At 38.2% G+C, this 14,991-nt stretch overlaps 1 protein-coding gene across 1 annotated transcript in view; it reads right to left on the bottom strand.

The window, feature by feature from the left end:
• The window catches only part of OSBPL8 (oxysterol binding protein like 8), a 101,824-nt gene that overhangs the window by 59,249 nt on the left and 27,584 nt on the right, over positions 1-14,991 (bottom strand). Inside the window, exon 4 of the mRNA XM_070946591.1 lies at positions 14,050-14,181. Within this exon, the coding sequence (XP_070802692.1) occupies positions 14,050-14,181 (132 nt within the window). The remainder of the gene's footprint in view (positions 1-14,049; positions 14,182-14,991) is intronic.

A 14,991-nucleotide genomic window follows, 5' to 3' on the forward strand; every position in this document is an offset into this window, starting at 1 on the left:
ATTTTCAAATAAAAGCTATTTGATACTTTCTAGTTTGGTATTTGTTCTGAACATATTCTATCCACCTTTTCCATTCCCATTCATAAGTCTCTTGTGAACAATCCTTTAAATACGCTGAAATCTTCGCCATCTCTGCAAAACTAGCCATCTTCAAAGTCCATTCCTCGATAGTAGGCAAAGCTTCATTCTTCCAATATTTACCTATCAACAATCTTGCTGCAGTTATCATATACAATATTAATTTTATTTCACCCCGTGTAAAACCCTTAACTATACCCAATAAAAACAATTGTGGAGAAAATTGAATTTTTTTCTTCAAAACATTCTGCATGACCCACCAAATTTTTATCCAAAAAGCCTTAACTTTCCTACAGGTCCACCAAACATGATAATACGTAGCATCCAAACATTCGCATCTCCAACATTTTGGCTGAACATTAGGGTACATACATGACAACTTTTTGGGATCTAAATGCCATCTATAAAACATTTTGTAGAAATTTTCCCTCAGGTTCTGGGACTGTGTAAATTTAACATTCTGAACCCAAATATTTTCCCATGTTTCCAACATCACTGGTTCTTCAAAATTTTGTGCCCACTTAATCATACAATCTTTAACTAATTCAGTTTCTGAATCCCTTTCTAGCAAAACATTATAAAGCCTTTTAATATGCATTGGACCTTTCTCTCTTATATGTCTAACCAATTCTTCCTCATGCAACATAATACCAGTTTTTTGGTCCTCTTTCCATCTCAATTGTAATTGATTATATTGTAACCAATTTAAATTAATTCCTTCGTCCAACAGTGTCTGTAATGTCTTCAGCTGCCATCTGCCCGCATCTGTAAAAAGAACCTCTTTGTATAAAAACCCCCCGAGTGACATTATATTTGTATTCCACAAAGTATGACCAAGATCCAGCCATAACGGTATTTTATAATCCCATTTGAGTCGGTGCTTCTTCCAAACTCTCATCAAAGATTCTCTAAGTATATGACTTTTAAATACTTTATCTATTTTGTCGTCGTAAAATAAATAAGCATGCCATCCAAATTCAAGATCAAAACTTTCTGCATTCAATATTCCAGCCTTCTTATTTCCAAACCAATCGCTTGTTAAAGTTAAAGCTGCTGCATCATAATATAACTGTAGGTTTGGGAGTTTAAGACCTCCTCTTTCTGGAACATCTTGCATAATTTTCAATTTCACTCTCGGCTTTTTCTCGTTCCAGACAAACTTATTCACGCCAGACTGCCAGACTTTCAGTTGTTTATCACTTTTAAGCACCGGAATCATTTGAAACAAAAACAGAAATCTTGGCAAAATATTCATCTTAACTGCTGCTATTCTTCCAAGTAAAGACAGTTGCAGCTTTTTCCAAGTCTCCATGTCTTTCTGAACCTCTCGCCACAACACCTCGTAATTATTTTGAAACAATTTCATATTTGATTCTGCAACCTGAACTCCAAGATATTTTACCTTAGGTACAATTTCAAAACCTGCCCTCCTTTCAAGCTCATGTTTACGATCTTGTGTCATATTCTTAACTATCATTTTAGTCTTTTTTGAATTCAGTCTAAAACCTGAAACTCTACCATAGTCTTGTATAATGTCGTTCATCAGGATTGTTGATTCCATTGGTTGTGATAGGGTAACAACCAGATCATCTGCAAATGCCTTTATTCTATAATCCTCTTGCCTTATCACTATGCCTTTCAGAATTTTTGAGTCCCGTATTGTATTTAGCAAGACTTCCAATGTTAAAATAAATAAAAGTGGGGACAACGGACATCCCTGTCTTGTTCCTTTTTCAATTTTAAACTCTGTCGTCAAACTTCCATTAATAATAATCTGTGCTTTTTGCTCTTGATAAATTGCTGAAATCGCCTGTATAAATTGGTCCCCAAAGCCCATCTTTTTTAAAGTCTTTAGTAGAAAATTCCAATCCACTCTATCAAAGGCCTTCTCCGCATCCAAAAAAACCAGCACTGCAGAAATCTGTTTATTCTTATCAAGATATTCCAATAAGTCTATTACTTGCCTTACATTGTCCTTCATGTATCTGCCCTCAATAAATCCCGCTTGGTCCTCATGAATCACTTTTTGGATTACTGGCATCAACCTGTTGGCTAATACCTTCGCATAAATTTTATAGTCTGTGTTCAAAAGAGATATTGGTCTGTAGTTCTCTGGTTTTTTAGGACCAACTTGTTCCTTTGGTATCAAAGATATATAAGCAGTTGTCCAAGATGGGGGTATTCTACCCCCTTGTTGAATATTGCAAAATAAATCTCTAAGTTGTCCCACCATTTCAGCTTGTAAAGTTTTATAATACACTGCAGTCAAACCATCCGTGCCAGGAGCTTTGGCTGTTTTTAGCTGCTTAATTGCCGCTATTATCTCCTCCTCTGTTATAGGATAATTCATTCTTTCCTTTTGTTGATCAGTAATTTTTGTAACTCTCTTATCCTTTAAATATTTTTCTATAAGTCCATTCTGCACCTCTTCTTTGGCATATAATTTAGTATAATAATCCACAAAAGCTTCTTTAATTAATTTTTGTTGAAAAATTTCTTTCCCTCCAATGTCAATACTATCAATAGTCCGTATACTTTGTTTTTTCCTCAGTGTGTAAGCCAACCATCTGCCCGGTTTGTTAGCGTTGCAAAATGTATTATGCTTCGCGTATTGTAAACTTGTTGCAACTTGTTCCGCCATAAGCATTTGAAATTGGTCTTTCAAAAGTTTTATAGCGCTTCGTATTCTTTCATCTGTTGGGTTTTTAATAAGTAACTGTTCTTTATTCTTTATTTCCATTTCCAACTCAGATCTTTTCTTTTGTCGGAACAGTCTATGTTTAGAATTCATGTAGATAAGTACCCCTCTCATATAAGCTTTACTTGCGTCCCAAACAATTTCAATTGGAGTACCTTTATTCAAATTTATTTCAAAAAATTCTTTCAAATGCTTTTTAAGTTCTATTATATTTTTTTCATATCTAAACAAGTTCTCATTTAATCTCCAAGAACGTCTCTCAACCTTATCCATCTCGATTTCTATCCATACAGGGCTATGGTCAGTCAAAGTTCTTGGAAAAATCTTTGTTCTTTTTGTCTTAACAAATAGATCATTTGACAACAAAATAAAATCAATCCTAGAAAAGGATCTATGTCTATCGGAAAAGAAAGTGTAATCCAATTCATTTGGATTATGTATTCTCCAAACATCTTTTAGTTCCATATCTTCTTTCATATCAAAAAAGGTCTGCGGTAGTCTAATTCTAGACTTTGCCAAGCTCTTTTTGTCTAATTTAGAATCAATTACTCCATTCCAATCTCCCATAAGTAAAATAGATCTATAGTCCCATTGCAATATTTTAGTATGTAACATCTTGTAAAAATAATCCTGTTGTTGGTTGGGAGCATAAATTCCAATCAGAAGAATTTGACCATTTGCTGTGAGCAATTCAATTGCTACAAACCTACCATCTTGATCTACTTCTATAACTTTTGCTGTTAATTTTTTATTTACATAAATAACCACACCATTCTTTTTCTGCGAAGTTGAAGATATATAATGTACTCCTAATTTTGAGTTTATCAAATATTTTTGATCTTGAGTTGTAATATGCGTTTCTTGTAAACATATTATATCATTATTAAATTGTTTCAAATATGTAAATAATTTCTTCCGTTTCTGTGCTGAATTCAACCCATTAACATTCCAAGATAGACACTTAAGGGTCATCAGCCTGTTTCTGGAGCGCAGAGCAAAATATTTGAAGTTCATCCAAGAGCTTCGATCTTGCTCCTCCCATAGCTCCACTCTCTTGTGGGGTACTCTTAGCTGCCTTCTTGTCTTGTCTTTCCTGTTGTTGTTGTTGCTTTTGTTTAAGTAACTTGGATTGAGCTCTAGTTATACGTTGATCTTTAACTTCAGTCAACTGAATCAAATCCAAAATTGGAGAAGAATCCAACAAGGGCTCACTCAGAAAACCTCCTTCTGCACCTTGCACTTCTAATTCCTGCTTAGACTGTTCTTCCAATTGCCTCTCTTCACTCTCCTTAATCTCCAAAACTGTAGATGTACGTGGAGATGGTGTTCTTTCCTTAAGAATAGTACTATAAAAATGTTGTGCCTTCTCCACGGTGTTCAACCGATATCCTTCTCCCTTATATCTAAAAATTATCCCAGCTGGTGCATCCCACCGGAAGGGTATCTGTAAGTCTTTCAATTCCTTAACAAGAAAACCAAATTCTTTTCTAGCTTTCAGCATTTTAGGAGGTAATTCTTTAAAAATTACAAGTCGTGAGCCCCCCACTTGTACAGAGGTGTGAAAAGATTTTTGGAGGATTTCATTTCTAATTTCTCTCTCAGTAAAGTATATGACCACATCTCTAGGCAGTTGTCTTTGTCTGGCCACCCAAGAGTTCACTCTGTAGATTTTATCTATTTTATGAAATACCAAATCAGGATTAACTTGTAAAATCTTAGCCAGGGCTTCAGAGCAAACTTGTCTCAAGTCCTGTCTCTCCTCCTCTCGAATTCCCCGAAGCCGTATGGCAAATTCCATCGCCCGGAATTGTATCATGACAATCTCATCTTCAATTCTCTGCATTTTATTGTCTACTTCATCAATTTTATAATCATTATCTTTCATCCTAACATTAACTTCTGATTTGAGTTCTTCAACTTTAAAATCAACTTTCCCAATAAAATTTGCCAGGCCAGACGCCACTTCTGATATTTTTTTGGTCACCATATTTTGATTCTGTTTCACCATGTCTTTAACTTCATTAATTTCCTGCAAAAATTCCTCATGTGATTTTTGAAGTTTATAATCTATTTCCTGTTGAGATTCTTGAAATTTGTCATCCAAAGTTTTAGAAATAAATTCTTTTAAATCTCCCACATCAAAATCTTTTTTCTGAGTCTGTATCTGTTGTGCTGGGGGAGGCTGTGCTTTATGTGTGGGAGATCCACCTCCTGCTGCCTTCACTTCCTGCTTCTTTGAGGCCATCCTGCCACGTAGGCTAGTTTTACTAAAAAGGGAAGTTCTTCTTCCTCTCCCACCTCCACAAAGACTTTTAAAAAAGTCCCCCAGATTTAATCAAATAAGAACCAAAATAAAGCAAAGTCCAATATTGAAAAGTTCCTCTCTTATTTCTCTTGTAAAAAAAAAATACAAGCGAAGCAGCTTCGTGGCAGTTTAGAAACTTTGTAACAAAGCAAGATGAGTTCAGCAATCCACACTCGCCCGCTCGTTAACTTTGAGGCTAAGCGCCATATTTTTACAGTTCACTTTCACTCATCCGCATTTCTCAATCAAGTTAGAAAGCCAAGAAAACTCTAATACTTGCGATTCCGAGTTTCAGGGTTCAAGTAACAATATGCTGCTTATTCAGGCTGGTTTCTTTTCTTTCAATTTAAAGTTTCCTGTAGCCGGCTTGTTCTGCGAGAGCAGACTTGTCCCACGCCGCCCGGAGTTCCAGCAGGTCGAATGGGAGCCGCTCCTGTTCCCTCCCCAGAAACTGTTCCCTGGGGGGGTTGCAGGGGCTCAACCTGTACCCTGCGATCTCTCTTCAAAAATCCTAAAGATTTTTGAAGTTTTCGAGCCGCTTCTTAGTCACGAAGCGGCTCTACAAGCAGCGGGGCTGGCGGAGCTTCAAAAGGCACCGCCGCCGCCGAAGACGAGGAAACCGGAAGTCCCGTAATGGATTCGTTTTTGATATGTAAATAAGGAGTTATTATTTCTGGGAATGTTTAATAGCTTTTAATTTTTTTTTGCAATGTTTAACTGTTAAGAGAAGGATAAGGGTAATTTAAATGGAAAGGGGGATTGTATTCTTATGTTATTAAGTATTCTTGTTAATTTTTACTGGGGCTTTTTGGATTAATGAGAACTGAAGATTTAGAGATGAGTTTTTAGAAAATAAAGTAAAATATGGAATGAAAAGGTATTTGGATATATTTTAAAAGACAGTGATAAACTGTTAGGGAAATGGTACACCCCACTTCTTAGGCAGCTTAGACAGACAATTTATTTCTGCCTTACATTTTGAAAGAATGTAAAAATTGTCAAGATAAAATATTTACATCTGAGAATGTTAAAAATACAAGAATAAAGCTTTTTTACTAGAAGAGTTAAACTGTAATAAAGGAAGCAATGTATGATAGCAATAATCCATAAGTTAAGATGCCAAACAGATTCGTATGAAGAAATGTTCACTGAAGGGCACGGGGTAAATCTTCTTCACTATCAAAATCTCATTGTAATTTGAAGAGAAATGCAATTTTAAAGTTAATTTTTCTCTCTATTCTCGGTAGGTGTTTTTTTTTTAACCAGCAACCATGGCAACTTATCAAATCTATATACAACATTCAAAGGGTTTCTTTCTCTCCAAAATCTAGTCTAGTGTTTCTCTTTTTAAAAATACTGTCATTGGAAAAGTGTAGGAAATGCTTTTCCAAACCCCATTCCATTTTTTTTCAGTTATGCAAACATCCCTGTGGAACATTGTACCCCTGGAAGTTAGAACTGCCTCTGCCCTTCTGGCTTTCCGGAAGGGTATTAAAACTGGCTTTCCCTATTGGCCTGATGCCCCGAGGGAGGGAGATCACTGTTGGAGGTAGCTGATGGAGTAAGACAATCTCATTGCTGTCCGTCCATCTCAAAGCTCTCCTAATTTAGGTTTTAATAATATTTTAATCTAGTTTTAATATTTTAATTATTTTTCAATTGTTTTGTAACTTAAAAGCCACCCAGAGTCACCTTGTAAACCAGATGGATAGCATAGCATAAAATTTTAATAAATAAAATAAAAATAAACTACATAAATTTGCAGAAGTGTTCCTAAGAGGATATGTACACACATGCAGAACACCTCTGAAGGCACTTGAAGCAGCCAAGCTTTCAGTAGCATGAGGCTGTTTGGACAATTCAATGATTGGCTTCAGATGGTTTATCAGTTACAACACCACCATAAATAAAATGCTTCTCCAAATTATTTGCAGAAACCTGTTAATCTTCATTTATGCCAAAGAGTTCCAAATGAACTTGAATGAATTGGATATGATAAATTTAGGAGAAAAAAATTCCATTTAGAAAACAAAACATTCAGTATTTTGCATATACTGAAACCAAGTTTATGATTTAATGAGACTTCCTTCAGTGCATAACTGACTAATTTGCTCTACAGTAGGCTGTGAGAAGGTTTAACACATTTATATTTTTAAGTCAATCAGTTTTATATAATATAAACTTTAGATTTGAAATAAGCTAAGTTTATAAATGATTACCAATGTGGATTCAGACAATATGTCAAGTCCTACTCAATCACACATAAGAACGAAAGCTTCTGAAGTCTTACTTGTGTGCATACTGGAGCAGATGAGACAAGGCTGAGTTGATTTAATTGACATCTAAATTCAACTCTTATAAGTAATACTTTCCTACTTTTTGCTCATTTATTGAATATCCTACTTGTTTAGGAATTATATATCTTGTGGTATCTCCTCAGAAGTAACAAATGGAATGTAATTTTGTAGTAACAGCAAATCTATTTCCTAGTTCAACCACTACATTTCCACCTCCCAATGAAATATATATATGAAGTACATGGAAGCCTGCTGATAACTAGATGATCCATCTTTTGGTTTTAATTTGTAATTGATTTTATTGGGGTGTTTTTAAATTGTGGGCCAAAATTATTTAATATCTTTTAAAATTGTTTTAAATTTTGTATGCTATGTTTTACCTTGGCTGTTCACTGCCCTGAGTCCTGCTGGAGAAAGGGACATTGTCTTACCTGAACGTCCATTTTGTCCTCGATGATCCGACACTCCACTCATTGGGACTTCTTTCACTTTCATTAAACCGACTGGGTGCCATTCAAAATCTCCTCCACAGCTTGGTCCCGCCCACTTTTACTGCGCATGACCAGTCTTTTCACGAAGTCCTGCTAGAACTTTTCCAGACTGTAATCATAGGAACCACCGGACCTTTATCCAATTATAACTTGGTCCTAGCGCTGTAGAGGAAAAAATAAACAAAACCCCAGCCGTCCCAGGCGATGGACAGGTATTGGGAGGGTCGGAGTGTCGGATCATCGAGGACAAAATGGACGTTCAGGTAAGACAACGTCCCTTTTTCCTCCTTGATGCTCCGACACTCCACTCATTGGGATATACCCAAGCCTACTTAAATTGGGAGGGAACTGTCTCCATCCTCCTGGCCACGGCTGGGAATTACAGCTTGTAAAACTCTCCTGCCAAATGCTGCATCTGCTGATGCAAACCTGTCTAATCTGTAGTGTTTTATAAAGGAAGATATTGATGACCATGTGGCCGCTCTACAAATTTCATCAATAGATGCCTGAGTGGCCCAAGCTACTGAAGTAGCCGCACTTCTTGTAGAATGTGGGACTATACCTCCCGGGACTTGTGACCCTTGCATTTTATAAGCTGAAGAAATGCACAATTTAATCCATCTACCAATTGTTGTTGAGGACACTATTTGTCCCAATGTCAATGGTAGAAACAAAACCAATAACGCTTCCGACTTTCTAAAGCTCACCGTTCGTGATATGTAGTACTTCAATGCTCTCCTTACATCTAAAGTGTGCCATTTTTTTTCCTTTGGATGTTTCGGATCTGGACAGAAATTTGGTATAATAACTTCTTGGGTACGATGAAATTGTGAATTAATCTTAGGAATGAATACTGGATCTAATCTCATGACTACTCTATCCAGAAAAAAGACACATAGATCTTTTCTAATTGATAAAGCGGCTAATTCAGATACCCTTCTAGCTGACGTTATCGCCAACAAAAACGCCATCTTCACTGTAAGATTACGTAATGATGATTCTATAATGGGCTCATAAGGAGCAGAAGTTAAAGATTGTAATACCAAATTAAGGTCCCAAGTCGGGAATCTGTGCACTACAGGTGGTCTTAAATTCCCAGCACCATGTAAAAAGGATCTAATTCTAATATCCTGCGATAAAGGTTGCCCCTTATCTGTAGAAAGTACTGTGGCTAAGGCTGCCACCTGACGTCTCAGCGTTGCCGGAGCCAGTCCTTTATCGAAACCTGACTGTAGGAATTTAAGAACGTCCTGAACTGTTGCAGACGTTGGATCTGTATGTTGACTTAAACACCACTGAGCAAACTTTCTCCAAGAAGCGTTGTATATGCGAATTGTTGCTGGCCGTCTGGCAGCTTGTATGGTTGCGATAACGTCTTTCGGTAGATGATCTTTCATGAGACGTATCCGTTCAAGTGCCAGATGGTCAATTTTAGCCAATCCGGATCTGGATGAAACACTGCTCCTTGGCTCAGAGAAGTGCTGTTCACAGGTAACTTCCATGGTGGTTCTATCGACCGATCTTTCAGGTCTGCAAACCACTCTCGACGTGGCCAGTATGGTGCTACCAGTAGTAGATTCGCCTTTTCGTTTATCATTTTTCTGATTACTTGCAGAATAATGGGAATGGGGGGAAATGCGTATAGAAGCCCTGGGGGCCAAGGTGCCCTTAACGCATCCTGATCCTCTGCTCCCTGAGTCGGAAACCGGGGAAAAAAATGTGGAAGTTGAGTATTCTTTGCTGTTGCAAATAAATCTATTATTGGTACTCCGAACCTGTTGACAATCTGATTGAACAGACCTGGGTGTAGTCTCCATTCCCCCTGATCTATTATTCCTCTGCTCAACCAATCCGCTTGTTGATTCAGCGATCCCGAAATATGTTCTGCTCTTATCGATAGTACATTCCTCTCTGCCCACTTCATCAATCTTTCTGTTTCGATCATGAGAGACTTGGACCTTGTCCCCCCTTGTTTGTTTAAATGGGCCTTCGTGGCCATATTGTCCGTAAGAATTAATACATGTTTCTGTGTTACCTGCCGTTGAAAATGGCATAGTGCCAATCTTACCGCTCTCAGTTCTAGCCAGGTTATGTTCTGTATTTTCTCTATCTGAGTCCAAGTTCCTTGAGCTAATTGTGACTCCAGATGGGCCCCCCATCCTAACAGACTCGCATCTGTGGTCAGGGTGACCCTGAGAGGTTCTAAGAACAGTGTCCCTTTGGATAGAGTAGGGGAAAGCCACCACTTTAGTGACTGTCTCACTGGAAAAGGAACTGTGATCTTTGTTAAAGAATCGGCCACTCCTTGCTTCTGAAATGGCAGCAGAAGCCACTGCAGCTGACGATAATGCCGTCTGGCCCATGGAACGATGTTGATACATGAAATCAGTTTGCCCAAAAGTTGGGACGACGTTAACAGGGATTCATTTTTGTGATATAGTATCTGAGAAATTAATTTCCTGATACTGGTTTGGCGTTCTGGAGATAGATTGACTAAACCTTGAATGGAATCTATCACAGCTCCCAAATGCAAAATTCTTGTTGTGGGCACTAGATGACTTTTGTCCCAATTTATTGTCAGACCATGATCCTGTAGAGACTTGATGACCATCGTCCTGTCCATTTGAGCTTGGTCTGCTGTGGAAGACAGTATCAGTATATCGTTTAAATAACAGACAATTCTCACCGACTTTTCCCGAAGAGTAGCTGCCACTGGCGCCATTAATTTTGTGAATATCCGAGGAGCCGACGAAAGACCGAAAGGCATAGCCCGGTACTGAAAATGTCGGTTCCCATAAGCAAATCTGAGAAATTGCCTGTGTGTCGGGTGGATCGGAACTTGTAAATATGCCTCCTTTAGATCTATTGATTGCATGAAATCTTTTGAACGGACACATCCTAATAGAGTTCTTAGTGAGTGCATTTTGAATCTTCTGTACCTTACATGGAGATTCAACTGTTTTAGATTTAAAATGCCCCGCCATCCACCCGAACTTTTGGGCACAAGAAAAAATATCAAATAAAAGCCCATTCCCAACTGGTGTTTTGGTACAGCTTCGATGGCTTCTATTTCCAGTAAATGTTGGATCTCCAAATCCATGAGATGTTGTTTGGATTGGAGACTCGGGAATGGACATTGAATAAAACGTACAGGGGGAGACGAAACGAACTCCAGCTGAAGTCCGTCTGATACAGTTCTTACAATCCAATTGTCTGTCGTTGACATTTCCCATTGGTGATAAAACATTTGAATTTTGCCGCCAATGGGAATCTGTATCAAAGAGTCATTTTCCACGACGGAAGGAACGATAATTGGACCCTCTGAATGGTCATTTGATCCCAGCCTGGCGCCTTCCCGTCACGAAAGGAAGATCTTTCTGTATAATTGTTGTACTGTTGAGCAGTGGTACGTGGAAAATAGGACCCGCCCTGTCCTTGCTCAGGACGAAATGGCTGACGTGGAAAAGGAGAAAAACGACGATCTGGACGTCTATAAGATGAAGGTAAGATTTTCCTTTTATCTCTTCCTTCCACTAGAATGGAATCCAATGATTTTCCAAACAGTGAACCTCCTTGATACGGTGCTGTTGTTAGGCGCCATTTTGATTTCATGTCTGCGCGCCACTGGCATAACCATAAGAGACGATGCGAAGTGACTGCAGAAGCCAATGCTCTAGAAGCAAATTTTGCTGCGTCCAGAGAAGCATCCACAGAATATTCCGCAGCAGCAATTAATTTGGCCATATCCTGTTGAAGACAATTATCATGAAGAGGTACTCTGTCCTTCAGCTGTCTGAGCCACACTAACGAAGCTCGATTAAAAAAGGACGCTGAAGTAGCTGCTCTAATAGCCCAGGCTGCTGCCTGGTGGGTTTTTTTAAAAGTTAGCTCCGCCCGCCTATCTTCTTGCTTCAAACCATCTCCCGCATCACCAACTAATACCGATGGTGATGTGAGGCTAGCTACCGGTTCATCTATTGAAGGTACTTGTAGGAGGGCATCTAATTTAGAAGATGTACAATAAAGTTTCTTATCAAAATTATTAGGAGCTGATAAAGCACCTGGACGTTCCCAAGGTTTCTGTACTACTTGGGCAAATAAATCAGGACATGGAACAAAATCATAATCCGCCGTAGGCAATGGAATCAAATTACTTATCGACTCATTTGGATTACCGGAAACGGTAGATTGACCTAAGCCTTGTTCCATATTTGTAGCCGCCTTCGCTTTACGAAGGAGCGATTTAAACAACGCAGGATTAAAGAGACCTTGAAAGGCCGGCTTGTCAGCTACCTCTCTTTCATCTTCCGACATTTCAAAATCTTCTGGATAATCTTCCCCTTGATCTGCCAGATCTACAGTTTTATAACCTTGAACTGAATGGTTATGATCAACTCTGGATGAGTGGCATTGCCCCATGGATACTGCTCCAGGATCCATTGGTGCTAAGGGTAAGCCAGACTGTTGTAGTCCTGCCTGGAAGATTCTAGTAAAAGTTTGAGCCAAAAATGTTTGGAAATCTATGTCCTGGCCAGATAAAGAATTTTCCTCAACTCTAAGTCCTGCCGCTGTTGGCGTAAAGGTGGACTCTGGAACCCTTTGGGTTAATCTTGGAATAAATGGTCCTACTTGGCCAGCATCTTGTGCTGCCATGCCTCCAGGAAAATGTGGTATTGTCTGATCCCTTGCCTCTGGGGCTTCAGTATTCTGTATATAATAGTCAGAATTCAGAGTATTACACTGTTGGACCCTTACATCATTATCGTCACTTAGAACAACTGCCTGCGCTGAGCGCTTAGCTTTGTCAAATTGCCTTTCCAGTGCATTATGCCTACCCTTATCTTGTTTTGACATTTTTAAAATCCCTTCTGACTGACCAGATTCAAGATGGGAAGCCTGTGTTGAAGCCTTGGACTTAATTTTTTTGATCTTAGTGGCTTGGGAGATGGAGCCCTAGTAGAAGATGGACTTAGGTCTAATTCAGAGGATAATGCTCCTTCTGCCATAATCCCTATTAAACAGTACCTTAAATTAATTTGTAATAAGTAAAAGTAATACTTCCCTGCCAAAAAACAGAGTTGTAGTTGATTTGGAATATGCAGGAGGTAGGACCCAATCCAGACACTGGTGCAGTCCTTCACTTCTTTTTTTTTCCCCTTAGCCTCAATCCTTGAAAGAGGACGTGGTGGAATAATAGCCAGTAACCACTCTAATACAACAGCGGTTGGGCGCAACAGCGGCGGTTAAATTGGCTGCGCTGGAATCACCACAGAGAAACCTCAGCTGAGCCGTTCCAAATGCCGCTACAGTAACTGCCTTTTAGCGCTTCATTTCGCTACTATGTAATCAAGTACTAAAGAAAAACCTCCTGCTGAAAGAGTTTGCCGGCAAGGCAGGGACTCCAAAGCCGCTAGAAATTAATAAATAGAAGCAGAGAGACTACAAGAGCGAGGGCGGTTCTCCCGGCGCGCCAGTTAACCGGCTCCACGCTCGCGGCAAATGACAGTTGAGGGGAAAATCCAGACTTCCCTCAAGCGCTAAATAGTATTTAAATTAAAGCCGGCGGCAGGCGCTCCATCCGGAAAACGCCTGACCGCTGTTCGCACTTATAATAAAGTGAGATCGTAGCTCTCTGCCAATAGCTGTAAAAATTAGAACTTCTCAATTATTTGTCTAATTTTGCTCAATGAAGTCTAGAGAATAAAGCACTCCAGTCTGGTCACCATTGACTGAGTGAAAAGACTGGTCATGCACAGTAAAAGTGGGCAGGACCAAGCTGTGGAGGAGATTTTGAATGGCACCCAGTCGGTTTAATGAAAGTGAAAGAAGTCCCAATGAGTGGAGTGTCGGAGCATCGAGGAGGAAAAGGGCGGTATAAAAATAAAATAAAATAAATAAATAAATAAACTATCAAAGACAACTTAATGAACTGATACAGTATATAAAAAAGGACTTACACACTCAGCATTTTCCCATCTACTTTATTACACAATTAAACCAAGACACTTTTAACCATATTTTTTTCAAATTAAGAGAAATATCTGTGCTGATTTCTGGGCAAGATACAAAACTAAGTTATGGTTTATATAGCATAAAACCAATTCTCTTGAACTGGTCACATGTACAACAAGTGTTGTTGAGTATTTTATTTAATACTATATTCAACAAAATAGCTCTTACCATGGCCTTGGCCTGGACTGAAAGAAAGTTGGTGTAATTCTTTGGTTGGAGTAAGATACCCTTCTTTCCCGTGACGCTGACTCATCTTTCCTGGAGTAGAAGTATGAGATTCATCACTGCTTGCTACTGCAGCTGTAAAATAAACATAAAAAATGATGAGTTACGACATTTCACTGAATATAGTAGAAATTGTCTCCACCCTAAGGAATTTACGTGGTAAAATGCAACACAGAAAAAGGAAGGAAATGAAGGCTAAAGTAAAAAGGCAAATAATATGTGATTCCCTCAGCTACATATTATAAAACTGATTTGTAATAAGGCATATTGAGGAAAAAGTTTCATTGTAAAATATCAGGTTTAAAGATCATAGTTTAAGCAGGATTTGAGAATGTATAATTTACTTAGAAAAGGTGAATAAAGAAGTAGTAGACTGTTAAAATGGTGCTGAAGCTCCATCAGCAAATATATAAATAGAAAGAAGGGAGAACATAGTTTTTAGAATGTTTTGAAAATAAGACATTGATTTATGTGCAACAATGGTAAAAAAGTTACATAGAAATAATATCCATTAATATCCACTCAGAAAGCTTAGAAAGTTGAATGGTTTTGAATATTTAAAATAGAAAAGTGAGATAATTTTAAATCATTTGATCGAAAAATGTTCAACATAAGGGCTACATGCTTTGCTTCTAAATTCAGCTCCTCTCTCTTCCTTTTAAATCATTATTACAAAGGTCTGATTAACTGGGCATGATATCTTTGGTCTAATATATCTGGAGAGCATGAAAGAAGAACAACATGGGATAACATGAAATAATTGCAACATGGTTTATTTTCATATTATAGTAGTAACTTTTCCATAATCTGCAGGTCCAATTTAAATCATTATAAAAACACAGCATTTTAATCTTGCTTCATATCATTATTTTCTGGTATCTTTAA

This window comes from Pituophis catenifer, unplaced genomic scaffold (genome assembly GCF_029215685.1).
Source record: "Pituophis catenifer annectens isolate HBS135680 unplaced genomic scaffold, rPitCat1.0.hap2 SCAF_7, whole genome shotgun sequence".
NCBI classification, from domain to species: domain Eukaryota; kingdom Metazoa; phylum Chordata; class Lepidosauria; order Squamata; family Colubridae; genus Pituophis; species Pituophis catenifer.